The sequence below is a fragment of the Silene latifolia genome, chromosome 6 (assembly GCF_048544455.1).
Source record: "Silene latifolia isolate original U9 population chromosome 6, ASM4854445v1, whole genome shotgun sequence".
Taxonomy (NCBI): Eukaryota; Viridiplantae; Streptophyta; class Magnoliopsida; order Caryophyllales; family Caryophyllaceae; genus Silene; species Silene latifolia.
Window position 1 is genome coordinate 33,582,210 of NC_133531.1, and position 20,208 is coordinate 33,602,417.

At 37.1% G+C, this 20,208-nt stretch overlaps 4 protein-coding genes and 1 pseudogene across 5 annotated transcripts in view; all 5 read left to right on the forward strand.

Moving 5' to 3' along the window:
- The window catches only part of LOC141586684 (plant intracellular Ras-group-related LRR protein 6), a 28,188-nt gene extending 21,591 nt beyond the window's left edge, over positions 1-6,597 (forward strand). Inside the window, exons 19-21 of one of the 2 annotated variants that reach the window (XM_074407984.1) lie at positions 3,713-3,787; positions 4,724-4,779; positions 6,303-6,597. In XM_074407984.1, coding sequence (XP_074264085.1) covers positions 3,713-3,787; positions 4,724-4,779; positions 6,303-6,369 — 198 coding nt within the window. In that variant the 3' untranslated portion in view covers positions 6,370-6,597. Of the gene's footprint in view, positions 1-3,712; positions 3,788-4,723; positions 4,780-6,092; positions 6,157-6,302 lie in introns of those variants that run through there. The other variant, XM_074407985.1, reaches the window with a different exon arrangement.
- A 1,112-nt stretch (positions 6,598-7,709) lies between these two features.
- Positions 7,710-10,168, forward strand: LOC141586685 (cytochrome P450 81Q32-like). Its single transcript, XM_074407986.1, has 3 exons — positions 7,710-8,316; positions 8,883-9,216; positions 9,342-10,168. Exons 1-3 carry the CDS (start codon positions 7,724-7,726, stop codon positions 9,966-9,968), a joined length of 1,554 nt encoding a protein of 517 aa, XP_074264087.1. The 5' UTR covers positions 7,710-7,723; the 3' UTR covers positions 9,969-10,168.
- A 648-nt stretch (positions 10,169-10,816) lies between these two features.
- LOC141658695 (cytochrome P450 81Q32-like) lies at positions 10,817-12,669 on the forward strand. Its single transcript, XM_074465573.1, has 2 exons — positions 10,817-11,868; positions 12,048-12,669. The coding sequence occupies exons 1-2, from the start codon at positions 10,927-10,929 to the stop codon at positions 12,666-12,668; spliced, it is 1,563 nt and encodes a 520-aa protein (XP_074321674.1). The 5' UTR covers positions 10,817-10,926; the 3' UTR covers position 12,669.
- A 3,038-nt stretch (positions 12,670-15,707) lies between these two features.
- LOC141586686 (17.4 kDa class I heat shock protein-like) lies at positions 15,708-16,567 on the forward strand (annotated as a pseudogene).
- Positions 16,568-17,464: 897 nt separating this feature from the next.
- LOC141658696 (cytochrome P450 81Q32-like) lies at positions 17,465-19,189 on the forward strand. The gene is made up of 2 exons (XM_074465574.1): positions 17,465-18,383; positions 18,484-19,189. Exons 1-2 carry the CDS (start codon positions 17,475-17,477, stop codon positions 19,102-19,104), a joined length of 1,530 nt encoding a protein of 509 aa, XP_074321675.1. The 5' UTR covers positions 17,465-17,474; the 3' UTR covers positions 19,105-19,189.
- Positions 19,190-20,208: the final 1,019 nt, after the last annotated feature.

Genomic DNA, 20,208 nt, shown 5'->3' on the forward strand with positions numbered 1-20,208 from the left:
CTGTATATCATATAAGCATGAAACAAACGCCAAAAGAACACTAACTCACGAGGCTATCTCCCATAAATTTTTCATCCATAGGCAAATAACAGAAAAGAAATGGCGTAAAAGGTCGACAAAAGGGTAACACCAACGAACGAGTTTTATCACCAAGTCATTCATTTTCTATGTCCCAATTCTTACACTATACTATCGATACTAATTCATCCTAACTTAAATCTTACACTATACCATTCGTAACATCTACCCCATAGAATCCCTTCGCATCTCGATCTATTCCGTATATCTAAATCACGATTGTTATGACTATAAACATGCAATTCAATGGTGTTTCTAATTACTATCACAATACTATACTAGCATGGCTTTGGGATCACATAACCGCATATTGCTTAGTCATAGTAGTGCTACAACACATCATTCATACAAATTACTTACCGTAGCGTTGTCTGAGAATGGTTAGAATATATCGGTCTCAAATTATACATCAAACTCTTTTATGCAATAATCAATGTATCAATCGATTAACACTTAGGCAACGATATATGAATTTTGTTCAATTCCAAGCAACTATTCTACCCTTTCTCTCGTATACACTCATGGTTTTAGGTTCAATCGAGAGGACCACTGGTTCGGTGTGAGGGGGCCCCTAACTCATACCTTACCGTAGTGTGCTCCTAACAGTTCTATTCTCGGGGTTCATTTTATTTAGACACATCCTATGTTCATTGGGTTCATTGGTTTAGGCCTGAGGATCGTTCGCTCTGATACCACTTTGTAACACCCCGGTTTATAAAAGAAGTCCTCGTCAAGACATTCTGAATAAAACGGATGTTACCATCTCGGTTTCGAGGTAGTGAATAACAAATTAAACTCCAAGGCAATTTATATAATATTTTAACTTAATTATTACAAATTCTCTTTTCAAATTAAATTACAAGAATCGACATAAATAAAAGTGAAGTCTTCTAGATGATGATCTAGTTACTAAGTCGTCGGATCCAGTGTCTCACGCCCATCCGCCTCCGTCCTATCTCTTAAACTGTCAAGTCTCGCTCCCATAAAACGGTTCATCACGGTGTTCACGAATACACGGGGTCAACCACGAGGTTGAGTAGGGAAAACAATAAAACAATAAAATATGATATGCATGATACTCCGTCACCTCCATCTCCATCTCAACTCATCACACACATCTCATACCCCGAACGCCTTTGACCATACCGATCCCGGTAGACTATAAATATCGACCGAAGTCGATCCGCCATTTCAATACGGTGAGGACACCAGGGCAAGTCCCGAGAACCCGCTCGGGCCTTATCACAACATCACATCGTATCTCAACATCGTCACCACCACATCCTCCTCCAACTCCAATGCATATGAAATGCTCAACAGTAATTGATGCAATGCAATATGTATATAAATCACTGAACTGATAAATCATAAAGTCATGCCAGTTACCCGATGTTGTGATATCATACTCAATACGATCAAATCAATCAATCACCTTTCCGAATATAAATGATAACGTAAATCAACAACCAGGAATCCAATCAACACAATTCAACAACGATTATAGAGTAAGTGTATTTCCCTACCTCAAAGTGCCGACAAATCCAATTAGCGATTAAGCGGTCAGGAAATAAAGCAACGAATCGATTATCGATCCTTCACGAATCCGTCACCTAAAACAATTATAATATTTATAATTACTAACTACTAAATATAGCAATCTCCCAAAATAGAAGCTTCCCGAAATACAATCCCGACACCAAACTTATGCCCAACTGATAGCTAAAATAACCCGATTAGTATTTGACCCAACTTCTCAAAATAGACCGTTACTAAAGTATAATTTCTTAAAATGGAAACTTTCCCGATATAGTAACTTTTCTCTTTTAACAACCCGACTCAAGATAATTAATTATGATTAATTATTATTTTATTTTAAACAACTCGGAACTTAAATTAAATAATTTATTTAAGTGACTCGGGAATTGAAGTAAATAACTACTATGTTAATTAAAGATTTAAACGAATTAAACGATTAAGAAAATACCCGAATCAAACTTTAAACAACTCCAACATCCCGACTCAAAACCCGTCTCTACTTAATTTAATCAACTCGGGAATTAATTTATTAAGAATACGATAATTTAAATAATAAAGAAACGAATCAAACCCGACTAACACACGCATCCCCTTCAACTCGACACAACTCCCTCCAACAACCACCAGCCCTCACCGCCGACCACCAGGCCTGACACCAGGTCTGGCCTGGCCACCTCCGACCACCACCAACGTGGTCGACCCACGCCGGTGGTCAGAACCGCCACCACCAACACCCCGTGTCCCGCAACTCGGCCCGCCACAAAACGCCATCACGACCCACCTTCAACTCAAATGCCGCCACCACGACACACTCGCCGACCCACAAGCCACCACCACCACAGAATCATGGCCAACCCAAGACCCCCGGACGCACGGCGACACCGGCCGACCTCCCCCGGTCTCGGTGAAGCCCCCACAACCCCGACGACACGCTCATGACCCATTTGCTACCCCTATCGACAACACCTCCTGCCGCCATTCTCACCGCTCAAAACCACCCTAACCACCACCACTACACTCGTCACATACCACCCTACTCATATTACCCATCAACAACCACCATAACCACCTCTATAAGACACGAAACAATAACCAACAACCCGACATCAAAAGCGAAAAACAGAGGACAGAGGTTGTATGCTTACCTTTCCGTCACCACCACCGCCACCATAGCCGCCTAAGAACGTCGACGACCACCCCTAGCCCTTCCTTGCTGCACTGACGATACCCACGCTCTCTCTCTCTCCCTCGAATTGTGTGCATACCGAGATTGGGTCTGAGAAAAGAGGGAGGCGGGTTGAGTGAATGAGAGGAGGGAGGCGGGTTGACTGTTGAGGGATTAGGGTTACTATTAGGTTTAGGGTTAGGGTTAGTGTTTAGTTGGGCTTAGGGTTAAATGGGCTGGACAGTTATTGGGCCAGCTCAACTGATTAGCTCACATTTCGAATTCCATGTTAATCCGTCACAATTAACTTATATCGATACAACGCGAGTTAATTAAAATAACTTATCATAATTATCGACTCGACAATTTACCCGACTTAATTGGTAATATAAAATGTATAATAATTAATATATAATAATATCCGTTTAATTTATTATATAAAAAAATACGGGGTATTACAGTTCAGGTTATCGTTTATGTGAGTGAAAGGCACTGTTGATGGTTCGACGATTGATTCAAAAATCCTCAACCAATTGTCCTTGTAAGAATCGAGTTTTTTCGTAAACTAGGTTGCCCGAGTTTTTTATATATGAAACTAGTAGAGTTCTACAATTTCAAACCCGTCCGTAGAATCGAATAAAATACCGTACCATGCAACAACACTGGTTAAAGGATTTTTTACTTAGATGCTGTACATTTACTTTTTATTTGGATATCCTGTAACGAAGAAAAATGACTCATGATTGTCTTGTATTTGCGATTCGATGATGGGAATTAAGCTTAATAGTCATTCTACTGTTTCCTAATGTAGATTCAACCCAAATACTACCTTGGAATACCTGTAGTTATACAACCTACCTGCATTCCTATATATCATGTTTTTGCACGAGGATTTTATCTAACCTATGATACTCGATCACTTTCTCTCAATAGGGCTTCCAAAATCTTACGTCATTGACTGAGCTGGACCTTTCAGATAACAGCATTGGGACACTACCACCAGAACTTGTAAGTCACCTCTATTGGTTATTTCTCTGACAAAATATTCTCATATTATCACGTCATTGATGAGCTTAATATCAGTTTGCACCTTGGCTCAATAGTTGATATCTTTGTTGATTTTGAGTCAATTTTGTTTAGTGCATACAAGACATAGAAGTTTGACTGACATGGATTTGGTGATGGGTTCTGACATGAACTTTTGGCAATTTATATCAAATAAAAGGATAATGCTAAGGGTACAAATATCCTCTTATGGTGGAATGCAGATATGGGAGAATTGACCTTGTTTTAGGAAATATTGCTTGGGAACTGAGTTTTTTTGTGCAAGAGAGTGAGATACGTTTAAGGAAACTGATGGAATAGCTTGTAGGAGTTAGCTTATGCAGTATACTTGCAATCTTTATGACTATATTACCCTCATACAGAGTACCTTTCTTGTGAAAAGGTGACGTTTTCCTCTAAAGGTTCAGTACTAAGCATTTTAATTAGAGAAGTCACACTTTAAGTCTGTGTTACTCAGACACGCCGACACGTGTCGGCATGTCGGACACGGCTATTTGGGGTGAATTTTCCTGTTTTGTGGTCTAAATTGAAGTGTCGAAGTGTCGTGTCGTGTCGTGTCGGACTGTCGGACACCGACACGTGTTTGACACGCGACAGGGCAGTTAAGTGAAGTGTCGGAGTAACATAGCTTTAAGTAACGTGGTCGCCATTTACATACTCAAAAGGACCACGGTCGTGTGGATTTGTATCCTTCTTATCCTGCTGAAAATTTATATAGTAGGAAAACCCCAACTGTAGATGGTAGCGTTGCAAGCAAAAGACGCAGCATTCATCATAAAATAAAATTCTTTCCTACTATTTTTCATTATATAATATATATCTGGTTATTTTTACAACAGATTAACAGTTGGCTTATTAATATTATTATGTGCTGAGCAGGGGTTGTTGGAGCCCAGTCTACAGGCCCTCAGATTGGATGGAAATCCATTGAGAAGGTATGCAACATAGTCTCTGTATCTACTACATTCGTCTTTGATGTTTGTATTTTGCTTATGCTTACCTGAAACAGGTAATTAATGACAATAGCTACATCATCAGTAAATGATATGAACTTATGACACGTTTATTAGTGGCACACACGTAGATTGTCTCACCTTTTCTACACTCCTTAAAGTTTAATTTGTGTTAAGAAACTACCAAAAATAAACCAAGTTACTCAGAGTTCCCTTGAGCTTTTCCGAATTCCGTGTATATAAAACAGCCATATCTGTTTACTTGATGTATGGGTGATTTTGCAAATCAACTATTATTAAACCTCTAGCTGCGTCCTCCCCAACCTAAACCCTCCCTCTGATCTCCAAAGATTAGCCTTCATCTTCTACCCTCTCTCACATATGTATTCCCCCAGGCCCCACCCCATCATGGAAAGAGGATCGTGCTCAATGGAATTATTGATGGAAGTTACATTCTTACCGACGACAATACTCCCTCCATCCAACTTATATTGTCTCCTTCTGACTCGAGACTAGATTTAAGAAATAATGACAAAATATCATTATTACGGTATTACCCCTTTAAGAGTACCGCATTATCCTCATCATTCCCTCCCCACTATTTATGTTATTTAAGTAGGGATGTATTGGAAATTCTTTCTGTTTAAGGGACAATTACTTTAGAATGGTCCGAAAAGGAAATAGAGGCAATATATATAGGTGTAGGCTTTTTAGAAGCAATAAGTCTTCTATAAAACGGTTTTACACCAAGCTTATTGTAAAACGATCAATTACTTTACTTAATTACCCCCACTCTAATAACCCCCACTAATTACCATGATGCTAATAAGGGCTTCAAGGTACTTTATTAATTGTTTTACAATGTTTTTTTCGTAAATTTGTTTCTCAAGAGCCTTACTCCTTTAGATGAAGGATTGCAAATGTGGCAGTTTGGGGATGTCCTAAAAGAAAAATGAATAGGGCGAAGAGAAATGATTTTGGTGTCATCTACCTTCTGAAGAAACATTTGTACATCTTTGATAAAAAGTAAAAATTAGAGGAGCAATATTGAGTCTGCTTCCGTTGATTGGCCTCTTCTTCCATTGAATCTGGCATGGGTATTTCTGTTTAAGGCAAACGACTACGGAGTGGTCATAAAGCTCATTATTCTATTTGCAAAAGTTGTAGAAAACATCTAGGCTTCTAGCAATATCAAAACTCTCCTAGACGGTGCTTCTTGTGATGTCACGATCAATTTTAAATCCACACTAACCGAGTAACCGTGACCTAATTGTGATTATCTTTTGCATGCCAAGATTGGAAGGGGAATAACCGTGCTCCTTTCCCTCGCCTCTCCTTGCCGCCTCCTATCCTATGCAAACAACACCAAATTGTCTACTCTTTTACGAAGTGTTCCACTTCTTCCTCCTTAGCTCCCTCCAAGACAAGATCTGGGTTTTAGCCTTGATTGTAGACCATGATTAAATTTGTACTGAATGAAGTGAACTTTTCTGATCCTATTTCAGCATTAGGAGGACAATATTGGATCGAGGAACCAAAGCTGTTTTACAGTATTTGAAGGACAAAATTTGAGATGTTTATTGATGGATGTTATCGTGGATTTGATGCGAGTGCTATTTCCTCGTGACCTTTTAGCTTTCATGCAATTCTTTGGCTTCATTGTGATCTCTAGCCAATACTACTGCTCAGTTTTCGAATTATCTCCCATTTATTTTCCACATGTTTTTTTTATTTTAAATTACTGGAGTGATGGACAACTTTCCTTGTGTAATGTAGACCTTCATTTTATAACCTTTGAAATTTTGGTTGTGTTAGGTATGTCATATGTGTATAATCAGACACCAGAAGTCAGCCAGAGCCAGCAATTGCAATGCTTGCTAGTTGCTACTTAAACACACTAATAGTAATACTGTACATTTTAGGAAAATGAGAGAGAGACTCACAAAACAAGCAATTAAGTAAATTACGTCCTGATTCGTTATTTGTCTGCCATACGTCCATACGTTTCAAACAAAGTGTGCTTAAAACATCAAATTTTAAACCGTGATTGGAATGTTAATCGTAACAACTAATAACTGGAAAAAATGAACTAAAATTTTCTGACATTATAGTCAATTCTTGAATACTCTGAAATCAATCCTCAACCACATTATACTCCTCAGATGTCAAACATTTAATCTCCGTTTATCTTTGACGACTTTAAAGGTTTAATATATATTGAAAAAATGTAGAATGTACAGCGTCAGACTTCTATTAGCGAGCGATAAAGAGAGATGTTTCCTGATATCCCGTAATTAAAAATACGTTAAAATTACCCCCTGTTCTGATTATTTTGTTACCTATTTTATTTCCGGGTGTTATTTATTTGTTTACCTTTATATTTTGGAAATGCCTTTCATAGGTGTTTTGATCACTCACATTGATCTTTGTCCGTTGTCATTCAGCAACAATATCTACATATTGTCAGCTCCACTCTCCTTTTTCTTTGTGCCAAAACTAAAAGAAAACATATTACCGAGACGAAGGGAGTATATTAAATGACCGGTACTTCATCCAGAAAAAAGAATAACCAGTTGAATACGTTATTGTACCTTATTTTACCATAATTTACATGTATTAACAAATTGATGATTGCTGTCAAAAAAAACAAAAAAAAAAACAAATTGATGATAAAGTTTCACAAATAGATCAGAAAACAAACTGAGAGGGAGATATCAATACTCACTTTATTCCAATTATTTGTTTGTCTTTTTTATTTGTTATGAGAAGTATTTTAATTAAAGATAAACAAATGATTTGAACGGAGAGAATATCAAACTTGGTCTACATCGCAATTAAGATACACAAGTACACAACATGCAATATATAAACAGACATTTGATCAAGTAATCAACACACTACCAAAACTAGCAATCCATATACAATAATGGAAGACCTAAATTGGTTTGTATTAGCAATAACACTTTTATTTATCATTATTACTACATTACAATTACATCAACACATTTCTAAAAAATACAATAAAAATAAGAAAAATAGACCTCCAAGCCCTCCATCTCTACCAATTATAGGTCACCTTCATATGTTAAAACCACCTGTTCACAAAACCCTCCATGAAATATCAACCAAACATGGCGGAGTCCAAATGCTAAAGCTTGGAACACGTAACATGCTCCTTATTTCTTCGCCTTTGGCTGTCGAAGAATGCCTAGTGAAAAATGATGCCATTTTCGCTAATCGCCCTAATACGCTTGCAGGTAGAATTTTCCATTATAATAACACTTCCATGGCGTTTTCGCCTTATAATGACCATTTTCGGACCCTTAAGCGGCTTATGACTCAAGAAGTGTTTTCCTCAACTCATATCCTTAGATTTTCGGCCATTCGGCAAGATGAGGTTCGCTTACTTCTTGAGGACTTATGGCAGGGGACTGGAGATAAGTTGCTCAAGGTTGATTTGAATAAATGTTTTAACGATCTTGCGCTTAATATCATGACGAGAATGACTGCTGGGAAGAGGTTTGTTTAACACAAAGATATAAGGCGTTTCCAGATGATACCGTGTTTTAATGTCACTCTCTTTTATGAATTACATAAGTCCAACACATAGGGAAAAAAAATGAGGGTCGTATTACCATTAAGATTTTCGTGCAAATGTTAACTAGCTTAGTTGGTAATGTTATTAGAGGTGGTGCTCATGACCTGGGTTGAAATCCGGTCAGCATCAGAATCGCCCTTATGGCTCATTTTTCACCCAAAAAAAAAAAACTACTATGACCTTCGTTCATCAATCATAACGGAGTATGAAATTCCGAAGCTCGGTAGCACCGATGACCCCATCTCATTTTCCACGATATCAAGTAGTGTTTTTGAATTCCGTGTTATTAGGCTAAGCTGAAAGTAATTGCGCCTCAAATTACGTTGTCAATTAAGTTAGAATATGTCATCGTGTTAAATGGTATAACTAACATAATAATGTGTCTTAGTGTATAGTTCATAGCTATCACGTATACCCAGAGGATTTAAGCGGTGCATATCAAAGATAAGTATAAGAGTATTATGGTACTTAATATGATGAATTTTAGGTACTATGGAAAAGGAGTGGACTCTAAGGAGGGAGAGCAATTCGCGAAGCTATTAAACGAGGGATCGGTGTTGAGTGGAGCTGGAAATCCAGGAGATTATATACCTTTGTTTAAGTGGCTGTTTCGCGGTCATGAGAAAGCCATGGTAGCATGGATGAACAAGACTGATTGCTTCTACCAACGGCTTCTTGATGAACGTAATGCGATGAACACGGACGACATGGGCACTACTACTACTACTACTACTACTAAGGCTATCATTGATGTTCTTATTTCGGCTCAAGAGCAAAACCCTAATTTCTTCACTAATGATGTCATTAAGGGTATGATTATGGTATGTATCATCCACTTCATCAAGAGGGCCAACTAATCTCATATAAGTTTGTATTCCGTCAGCATTAAAACTACCTTTACGAACTAAAATAAGCTAATGACAAGTATTTGATATTTCAAATATAGGTACTAGTACTAGCGGGAGCACACACATCGGCTGCAACAATGGAATGGGCCATGTCACTTCTACTAAACCATCCAAAAGCCTTACATAAGGCCCAAGAAGAAATTGACGGCGTGATAGGACGTGATCGCCTTGTTAATGAAGACGACATATCCAAACTACCCTACCTTCAAAATGTAATCAATGAGACTCTTCGCTTGTATCCACCAACACCGTTGCTTCTTCCACACGAGTCATCAGAGGATTGCACCATTTGTGGTTACGACATTCCCAAAGGAACCATGTTGATGGTTAGCTTATGGACCCTACACCGGGACCCAAAATATTGGAGCGAACCGGAGAAGTTTGTCCCGGAGAGATTTGAAGGGAAGGAAGGTGAGACAGTGTATAAGCTTATACCCTTTGGGCTTGGAAGAAGGGCTTGTCCTGGTTATGCTATGAGTAAAAGAGCTGTGGGCCTTGTACTTGGGTCATTACTTCAATGCTTTGATTGGGAGAGGCCCGGACCCGAATTGATTGATATGGACCAATCTAGTGGGATCACAATGCCCAAAAATGTGCCCTTGAAAGCTTTGTGCAAAGTTCGTCCCTCAGTCTATGAAATGCTTTCTATAGAAAAACAAATGTAGTATTTGGACAGGACATCAATAATACGTCATCGGGTGATATCAAAACTCAATACTATTTCCTCACAAATTCTTATATTGAGTTATGCGTGGGCCCTTACATATTGAATTTAAGAGGGTTATATTGAGACTCAGGAGGATTACCTAATGGCGTCATCTCATTTTCCATCTGAATAATTAAAAAGGTAATTGGAATAGTTTAAGGTTATAGAGTCAATTGGAACATTACAGGATTGGTTACGAGTAGACATGGTTAACTGAATCTTCGAAATCGACACAACTAATACCCAACCAACAAACTCGAATGTAACATGATACAAAATTTACCATACCAAATCTTGGAATGGAGACAACTAATACCCAACCAAAAAACCCGACAATTTAAATTGACCATACCAAATTGATTTTGGTAGTCTTACCCCAAACTATTGATTATAACACATAGAAAACAATCTCAACACGAATAACTCGATCCAATCCCGAATGCAATCCTATTCAAAATAATCGAGATTCAAACTGACGAAACCAACTATTTACCAAGTTAATTACAATAGACTTGTTAACCAATCAAGAAATAAATGAATGATCCCTTCAATTAGCCCATAACAGTGCAAAAACGTTTTATAATTCGTGTCAGATAATATATTGCCAATTTGCCATTTGATTCTCGTACAGTACATCCTTGTGCAACAAGCAAAATTTGGAAAGTAACGTGCATGTCAATATTCAACAACGAAACCATTCAAGACGTCACTCGCCAATTATTTTGGAAGCTTGGCCTCTCATCCTACCCTTGTCCCTTGATCCTCCTATATAAAGGTTACATGATATTGTTACAATGTACACTACATACAACTCTACTCTACCTCATTCGAATCTAACTCCTAAATCCTTATTTTCAGTTGTTTTCCGATTTCCTTTATTCCGCGTGTTTTAAATAAACAGGCGCACAGACTAGCTGATGCCGCCTTTATTTTGTAGTAGAAATATAAAAATGGACCAAATATGGGTTTATTCTCTTACATTATCTTCTATTATCCCATTAATACTCTTCTTAATCTCAAAAATGTACAAAAAACAGAACAAAAAGGCACCACCAGGCCCAAAACCACTTCCTATCATAGGTCACCTCCACCTAATCAAACAACCTCTTCACCGGTTCTTACAACAACTATCCTCTCAATATGGTCAATTTTATTCCTTACGTTTCGGGTTTCGACCCGTTGTTGTCATATCATCTCCATCCATAGTTGAAGAATGCTTTACAAAACATGACATAGTCCTTGCAAATAGGCCTCGTCTACTTGTTGGAAAACACCTAAATTATGATTGGACTACCCTTGGAGCGGTCTCTTACGGTCCGCTATGGCGGGACCTACGGCGGGTGGTGACACTTGAGTTCTTCTCAAATATTCGACTTAATTTGCTAAGTCATATTAGACGTGAAGAAGTCGGATTATTGGCTAAAGATTTGTTTAAGCAAGGGAAGAATGAGTTTGTCGAGATTGAAATGAGGCCTAAATTTTCGGAGTTGTCATTTAATGTTATTATGAGGATGGTGACTGGGAAGAGGTATTTTGGAGCTGAAGCAGAAGGGCTTGAAGAAGCTATGGTTTTTCGCGGTATTGCTAGGGATGTGTCTGATCTTAGCGGTGCGTCGAATCTTGTGGACTGCTTTCCTTTCCTAAGGTGGTTTGGTGTGTGGGAGTTAGAGAAGAAGATGTTGGAAGTGAGGAAAAAGATGGTTGATTTTCTAGATTGTCTTATTGATGAATGTAGGAATAACAAAAGCGAGGCTGGCTTCGACGCACAAAATAGAACACCATTGATTTACAAGCTGTTGAATTTACAGGAATCAAACCCTCTTAGTTACTCCGACCAAATCATCAAAGGGATTATAATGGTACGTATCTTGAATTAACAAAAAAAATTCGGTAATCCTCCTGACAAATTAATTCACTAAACTATCGCGGTCTCTTAAATGTTGAGATAGCTCTAGGTCAATATAATGTTGTTCTCGACTCAATTTTAATTGTGCCTAATACATCCTATATTGTCTGTCATTCATATGCATTATACCAGATCATGTTGACAGCGGGAACAGACACTACAAGCGTAACACTAGAATGGGCATTGTCATTACTACTTAACCACCCTCACATACTCGAGAAGGCGCGGCTAGAGATAGATGCAAGCATTGGAAAAGATCGATTAGTAGAAGAAACCGATCTCCATAACCTCCCATGCGTTCAAAACATAATCAATGAGACATTTCGACTCTTCCCTGCAGCGCCTCTTCTTGTACCACATGAGCCCTCAGAGGACTGCACCATTGCAGGATATTATGTCCCCAAAGGCACAATGGTGTTGATCAATGCGTGGGCTATACATAGAGATCCGAAATTATGGGAGGATTCTTTGAGCTTTAAGCCGGAGAGGTTTGAGGGAAAACATGGAGATGAATACAAGTCGAAGTTAGTCCAATTCGGACTAGGTAGAAGATCTTGCCCTGGAGCTTCCATGGCTAATAAAGTGTTAGGATTGACATTGGCAACTTTGATTCAATGCTTTGAATGGGAGAATATTGGCCAAGAAAAAGTGGACTTAGATGAAGGTTTCGGGCTTAGTCTGCCGAAAGCAATCCCTTTGAAAGCAATGTGTAAAGCTCGTCAAAACATCATCGATATCCTTGCTCAAATATGACAACTTTTTTTGATATCCTTTCGTGTACGTTTGTGTTTCAACCCCTTGTTTTCTTGATTGGTATTATAAGAATCCCAACTTCTATCACTTACAGAGTAATCTACCAATCTAAGATAAGTGTTAGTTCGGATTCGATTAGGGTAGGACCACTGAAATCGGTAAATTTCTTCCTCGTAAATTTTAACACTGCTACATTTTCATGGCTTAAACACAAGTCACAAAACCGCTTGTTATAAACTAGAACAACCTCCTACCAATTGATCTAATTCTCATGGGTATAGTTAGTTTGTCAAGATACAACTCACCCATAATAAAGGCACATGTGAGTATTCTACATTGGTTTTGGGATGGAACCTCCTTGGACTTATAAGCCGGACTCTCTCCTCCATGCGGGTGCGGCACAGACCCAATAACGGACCTTATCATGGTATCAGAGCCCATGGTCAAAAAAACTTAAAACAATGAAAAATAGAAAAACGAAAATTGCAGAAAACTAAAAACAAAGACCTGGGCATGAAAAATAGAAAAACGAAAATTGCAGTTGGACAAAAAGACTTAAAAAAATCAATCTGCCTAAACAGGAACCTCACATGTGAGGGGGAGTGTCAAGATACAGCTCACCCATGATAAAAGAGAGTAGTCTATCATACTCCGTGCCAGGCCCAATAACGGAGCTTATCATGGTGTCAGAGCCCATGGTCGAAAAACTAAAAACTAAGACTTGAAAAAATCCAATCTGTGATAAAAGAGAGTAGTCTATCATACTCCATGACAGGCCCAATAACGGAGCTTATCATGATGTCAGAGCCCATGGTCGAAAAAACTAAAAACTAAGACTTGAAAAAATTCAATCTGCCTAAACAGGAACCTCACATTTGAGGGGGAATGTCAAGACACAATTTCACCCATGATAAAATGCGCATGTGAAAAGATATCTACATTTGAAAAAGAGGAAAGAGTTGTCTATCATATAAACCAAAGAGTTACTCCACCCATTGTCAAATGGTTTTGGGATGAAACCTCCTTAAATTTATAAGCCGGACTTTCTCTCCTCCATACGGGTGCGGCCCAGGCCCAATAACGGAGCTTATCTTAGTTTGACGTATGCAAGGAATATGAGCCTTAGTCGACATCAATGACGATTATTCTTTAAGAAGTCCAAAATAGTCATTTTGTGAAACAGTTTAAACAATTGACAATAATTTTGTTACTAAAAGGATTTTTTTGTCAAAAAATACTTTATATTTAGGGGTATTTGTAAAAAGACTACCCTATATAATTTTTCTTGTTTTATGCCTGTTTTTCGGCTTATTTTTTCATTGTTCATTCAATTTATTGATTTGATTCAACTCACTTATTGATTCATTCGGCTCGATTCGATTGATTCACTCTTATTCGCTCTATTGATTCGATTCACTAAATTGACTCCATTCGATTTGATTCGACTCCATTGATTCAAAGCTCGATTGATTCAGCTCCACTAAATTCAGGCCATTTCAATTTTGCAAATCTTAAACTTAATAGTTTTTATTAATATTTTTAACATATTTATTTATTTATTTATTTATTTATTTATTATTATTATTATTATTATTATTATTATTATTATTATTATTATGATTATGATTATTATTATCATTAATTAATTATTAATTAATGATCCTCATTATTGTTATCATTTTGAATATTATAGTTATTAAAATCAATAATATTCATATTAATAAAATTAATGATATTACTAATATTATTATTATTATTATTATTAATATGAATATGAATATGAATATTAATTATTAATAATATTATTAATATTATTAATAACATCGTTAATTTTAATATTACTATTATTAATACCTAATTGTTTTTTCATATACGAACTTTAATCTTTCTCATACACTTTTTCATAAATGTTCTAGTTTGTACCCTTTTCACCTAAAACTGAACCAAATGGACTCTTGAATCAATATTTTTCCCTAAAACTTAATTTAGTTGCTCAAATGATTAAAACTTACAAGATGGAATCTAATTTATCAAATAATAAATTAATTTACTTGTTTATCAATTATTAATATTATTTGTTGAGTTTTAATTAATCAATCAAATTTTATTTGTTGGTTAAAGATGAAATTAGGACCGCCTGTCGATTTTTATTTATCTAATTAATAAAATTAGGATTGTTGTTACTTCGTGGTGGCTACCTAATCACTCAAATCAGGATGATATATGGCTAGACTTTGAACAACATTCTAGTAAATCGGTGCTCTATTATTTCACCTAATAAAATTGATGGTGTATTGTGGTTCATGGTGGCTACCTAGTTAATCACTCAAATTAGTATAATTACTAGTATTAATCTTAATTTAGTAATCTTCTTCTTCTTCTTCTTATAGTAATAGTAATAGTAGTAGCCGTAGTAGTAGTAGACTAGTAGTAATAATAATGATGATGATGATGATGATGATGATGATGATAATAATAATAATAATAATAATAATTATTATTATTATTATTATTATTATTATTATCAAATCGAAGATCTCGTAAAGACGATCAACTTAGAAAAAGAAATTATTTTCTGATATCGTAACTAAAAATATAATCAGTCAAACATTATTTTGACAAAAATAAGGTCGGGTGTTTGGATAAAAAGTGCAAAATTCAGGGAAATTATCCCTTCAAATATTGAGTAGGACAATCCAACTTGAGGGAAACACTGTAATTTCAAAATATAGACTAAAATTGTTATAATAGACGGTCTCACGATAATCTTATCATAAGCTTCCCACATAAGAGTTACCTCCTCCGTCCCGTCATTTGTTGTCCTATTTTATTTTAGGGTGTCTCAATTAATTGTTATTCTTTCTATTTTAAAATTGCATTTGATAAACAATTTGATTATTCTTTCTTTGGTCTTTGGGACAAAACAAAAGGAAAACAAATGGATGGACTAGTTACTAATTGGGACGGGTAGACGGAGGTTGGAGAAGAAGCTACTAGAAATTCGTAGAAAACTGTAGAGAAATCCTTCCAAAAAGAATTATCCAGACATGGTCTACCACTTTTATCTGCATATCCTTCTAAATAGAAATATGAAGAACATCCCAGAAATCTCCCTGAAATCCTATATAAACATCAACATTCATTCCTACCAAAATCACACAGAAATCTCAAAACACATTTCTACAAAAAATCACAAATAATCTCAGTTCTGTCTACAGCTCAAACATGTCGATCATCCCAAGCTTGTTCGGCGGCCGAAAGACCAACGTCTTTGATCCATTCTCCCTCGACATGTGGGACCCATTCGACGGTTTCCTCAACTCGACCAGTCGACCACCCTAACCAATGTACCCAGTTCAGCCCGCGAAACTTCCCAGTTCGCGAGCACACGGGTTGACTGGAAGGAGACTCCAGAAGCCCATATTTTCAAAGTGGATCTTCCGGGGTTGAAAAAGGAAGAGATCAAAGTTGAGGTTGAAGAAGGAAGGATTCTCCAGATTAGCGGCGAAAGGAACAAAGAAGAAGAGGAGAAGACGGATAAATGGCACCGTGTTGAGAGGAGCAGTGGCAAGTTCCTTCGTCGGTTTAGGTTACCGGAGAATACGAAGATGGAAGAGGTGAAGGCTGGTATGGAGAATGGTGTGTTAACTGTGACTGTTCCCAAGGTTGAGCAGAAGAAACCTGAGGTCAAGACTATTGATATCACTACTGCTGCTTAATTAATTACCCCTATGTTTCGTGGTTATTTATATGCCAAGGTAGTAATTAAAGTATCCATATGTTGTTACTGTCACTAAATGTGATTAGTTTCTGTAATTGTGTGTGACTGAATTCACCCTTAGGTGAAGATTTGTATGGTGTAACTTGTTTCAGTGAGTAATGGAAGTTTGACTGTCTTATTTCCTAGGGATCTTGTTTTCGCTTTACAAATTACAAGAGTTATGTAAAATCTATTATCTTCGTCTAATCGTCTCGCTTACTTATTTACGTCTAATTAAAATACTCTGTATTCTTTAAAAAAACTAAAATGATACAATCAAGGGCCAATTAATTCAAATATCGGAAACAAATTTAAACTTAAAATAGAGCAATCATGATCCAATCCTACCTAAATGATAATATTTTTGGAATTACCCGATTTTAAAACCAACTTGAATGACCTGTTTGTATGTTGGCAAAACTACTCTGTTGGTAGTATTGTGTGACGATAATAAATCGACAATTATGAGTAATTGAAGATCGACTGTCTTTTTATTCCAAGTACTCAATAAACCTCATCGATTCAAGGTAGGTAGGCTGCCTATCCCAAAAACGTTAAACCCGATTTTAAACTAACCTGAATGACATGCTTATAGGTTTAGTTACAATAGAGCTTAAACTAATCACACCAAGGCGTATTATATCCCAGTCAATTACCACCTGAGAGTATAAAAAATGAAAAAGGAGTTCTCATCTTTGATTGGCCTTTGTAAAAAAAAATTGCCAATTTGCCATTTCTTTGATGTACATTATCCTTGATCAACAAGCAAAATATAATAGTGGGAAATAATAACCTGCATGTATGCATGGTTGCATCATATCCTTGGTCAACAAGCAAACATTCATAATCTCAATCACCAATTATCTTGAAGCCTACCAACTCTTGATCAGTTCATCCTCCTATATAAGCTTAATCAATGGCATTGTCTCAAAATGTACTACAAGTCTATAACCTCGTAACTTAATGCTTCTTCAAACATCCTTTTGTTTTCACTTTTATTTTAATCGGCTGTGAGAGTGGTCTTAAGCACAATTGGTGAACAGAAAATGGACCAAATTTGGCTTTATACTCTTATGTTATCTTCCATTATTCCATTATTCCTCTTCTTTTTACCAAATCTCTTCAGAAAACAGAACAAAAAGGCACCACCAGGCCCAAAACCACTTCCAATTATAGGTCACCTTCACCTAATCAAACAACCTCTTCACCGCTTCTTACAACAACTATCCTCTCAGTATGGTGATATTTATTCCTTACGTTTCGGGTCTCGACCCGTTGTTGTCATATCATCCCCGTCCATTGTAGAAGAATGTTTCACAAAACATGACATAATCCTTGCAAATAGGCCTCGTCTACTTGTTGGAAAACATCTCAATTATGATTCGACTACCCTTGGAGCTGTCTCTTACGGCCCGCTATGGCGAGACCTACGCCGGATTACTACACTAGAGTTCTTTTCGAACATCCGACTTAATTCGCTAAGTCATATTAGACTTGAAGAAGTCAAATTATTGGCTAAAGATTTGTTTAACAAAGGGAGGAATGAATTTGTTGAGGTTGAAATGAGGCCTAAATTTTCGGAGCTGTCGTTTAATGTTATTATGAGAATGGTGACTGGGAAGAGATACTTTGGACCTGAAGTAGAAGGCCTTGAAGAAGCTATGGTTTTTCGCGGTATTGCAAGAGATGTGTTTGAGCTAAGTGGTGCGTCGAATCCCGTGGATTCCTTTCCTTTCTTAAGGTGGTTTGGTGTATGGAAGGTTGAGAAGAAAATGTTGGATGTGAGAAAAAAGATGGATGATTTTCTAGACGGTCTTATAGAAGAATGTCGGAGAAATGGAAGCGAGGGTGGCTTCGATGCAGAAAACAGAACGCCGATGATTTACAAGCTGTTGAATTTGCAGGAATCTGACCCTGTTGGTTACTCTAACCAAATCATCAAAGGGATTATAATGGTATGTATCTTCAACTAACTAACATATTCCATTTCCCCTTCTCTGTTGTCCGACAGGCCTAATTAAACAGTGCTACGTTGTTCTTTGTTTTATATACCAGATTATGTTGACAGCAGGGACAGACACTACAAGCGTCACACTGGAATGGGCGCTGTCATTACTACTTAACCACCCTCACACACTCGAGAAGGCGAGATTAGAAATAGATACACTCATCGGAAAAGATCGATTAGTGGATGAAACTGATCTCCATAGCCTGCCTTGTATTCAAAACATTATCAACGAGACACTTCGGCTCTTCCCAGCAGTTCCTCTTCTTGCAGCACATGAGCCCTCAGAGGATTGCACCATTGCAGGGTACTATGTCCCCAAGGGCACAATGGTGTTGATCAACGCATGGGCCATACATAGAGACCCGAATATGTGGGAGGATTCTCTGAGCTTTAAGCCAGAGAGGTTCGAGGACAAAAACGGAGATGAATACCGGTTGACATTGGTCCCATTTGGATTGGGTAGAAGATCTTGCCCTGGAGTTCCCCTGGCTAATAAGGTGTTAGGGTTGACATTGGCAACTTTGATTCAATGCTTTGAGTGGGAGAATGTTGGCCAAGAAAAGGTGGACTTAGCTGAAGGTTTTGGGCTGAGTATGCCAAAAGCAGTCCCTTTGAAAGCGATGTGTAAAGCGCGTCGAAGCATCATCCATACCCTTGCCAGTATATGAAACTGGCTTCTTTCGCCATCAAAGAATTTCAAATTTTACTTATTGTTACTTTGTATGCGTAAATTACAAATAAAGTCGCAACATTGGTAAGGCATTGCTAAACATAAGGCACGGGTATAATTTCTCCTAGATTATATATATCGAGCAAGTATTTGTAGATTTTCCTTGGTGTATACTCTTGTGTAGTGTTCCACCTTTCATGATTCTACCTTAATCAAATCAAATACTCGTACCAAGTATTAATACTCATATGATGGATGCAGTTTTAACATTCCACTCTCCATTCTGAATTTCAGATTGTGCCACAATATACTGTCAAATGATTATACTAATGAAAAATAATAGGTGAAAACGAATACATATTCTCGTATAAAAGTACAACCATCTATGCCATTAAATTACAGAAACGGCAAGAAATCACCTGTAGGGAAAATGTTCATGCAGAAAATTAAGTGCACCGTAGCATCTATAATTTGGGAAAATTGGCATGAACTCTAGGGGTCTCTAACTTACTTGGCTGTAGAAGCAAAGGAGATGATAAACAATACAATGATCAACTTAAGATTCCACAGGTATTGTTCGTTTGGAGAGAGTAAGTAGAAGTGAAGTGAAGAGAAAATACAAAATTTTGGGTTATTTGAGAACCATCCAAGTTGATCTTACTTAAAAATTTTACAAGAAAATTTGGCCCTAATAAAATGGTGATATTTCTTGCCTTAAGGTTAAGACCGTAAAGAATCGCAATCATTCTTCACTGCCCAGAATCATAATCATCATAAACAAAAGAACTTCCCCAATATCAAAGTATTTCTCTACACTTACTGTGTTCTTATTCAACCCACAAACCAATTTGTGTAATTTTATCATCACTTTCGACTGCTAAACCCTCCATTTATCAAAACCTCATTTTACAATCTCCTATTTATATTCAATCAACACTTCTAAATCATACAAAACATTTCATTTCCCAAATACCCACTTCAAATAATCATCAAACAACTCAAATTTCTTCTGAATTCGATGTAATTCACATGTTATTGGAACAACGTTGATAAATTTGGGCGGAATTAAGCAAAGCCTTGAGGCTATAACTATGATTAACTG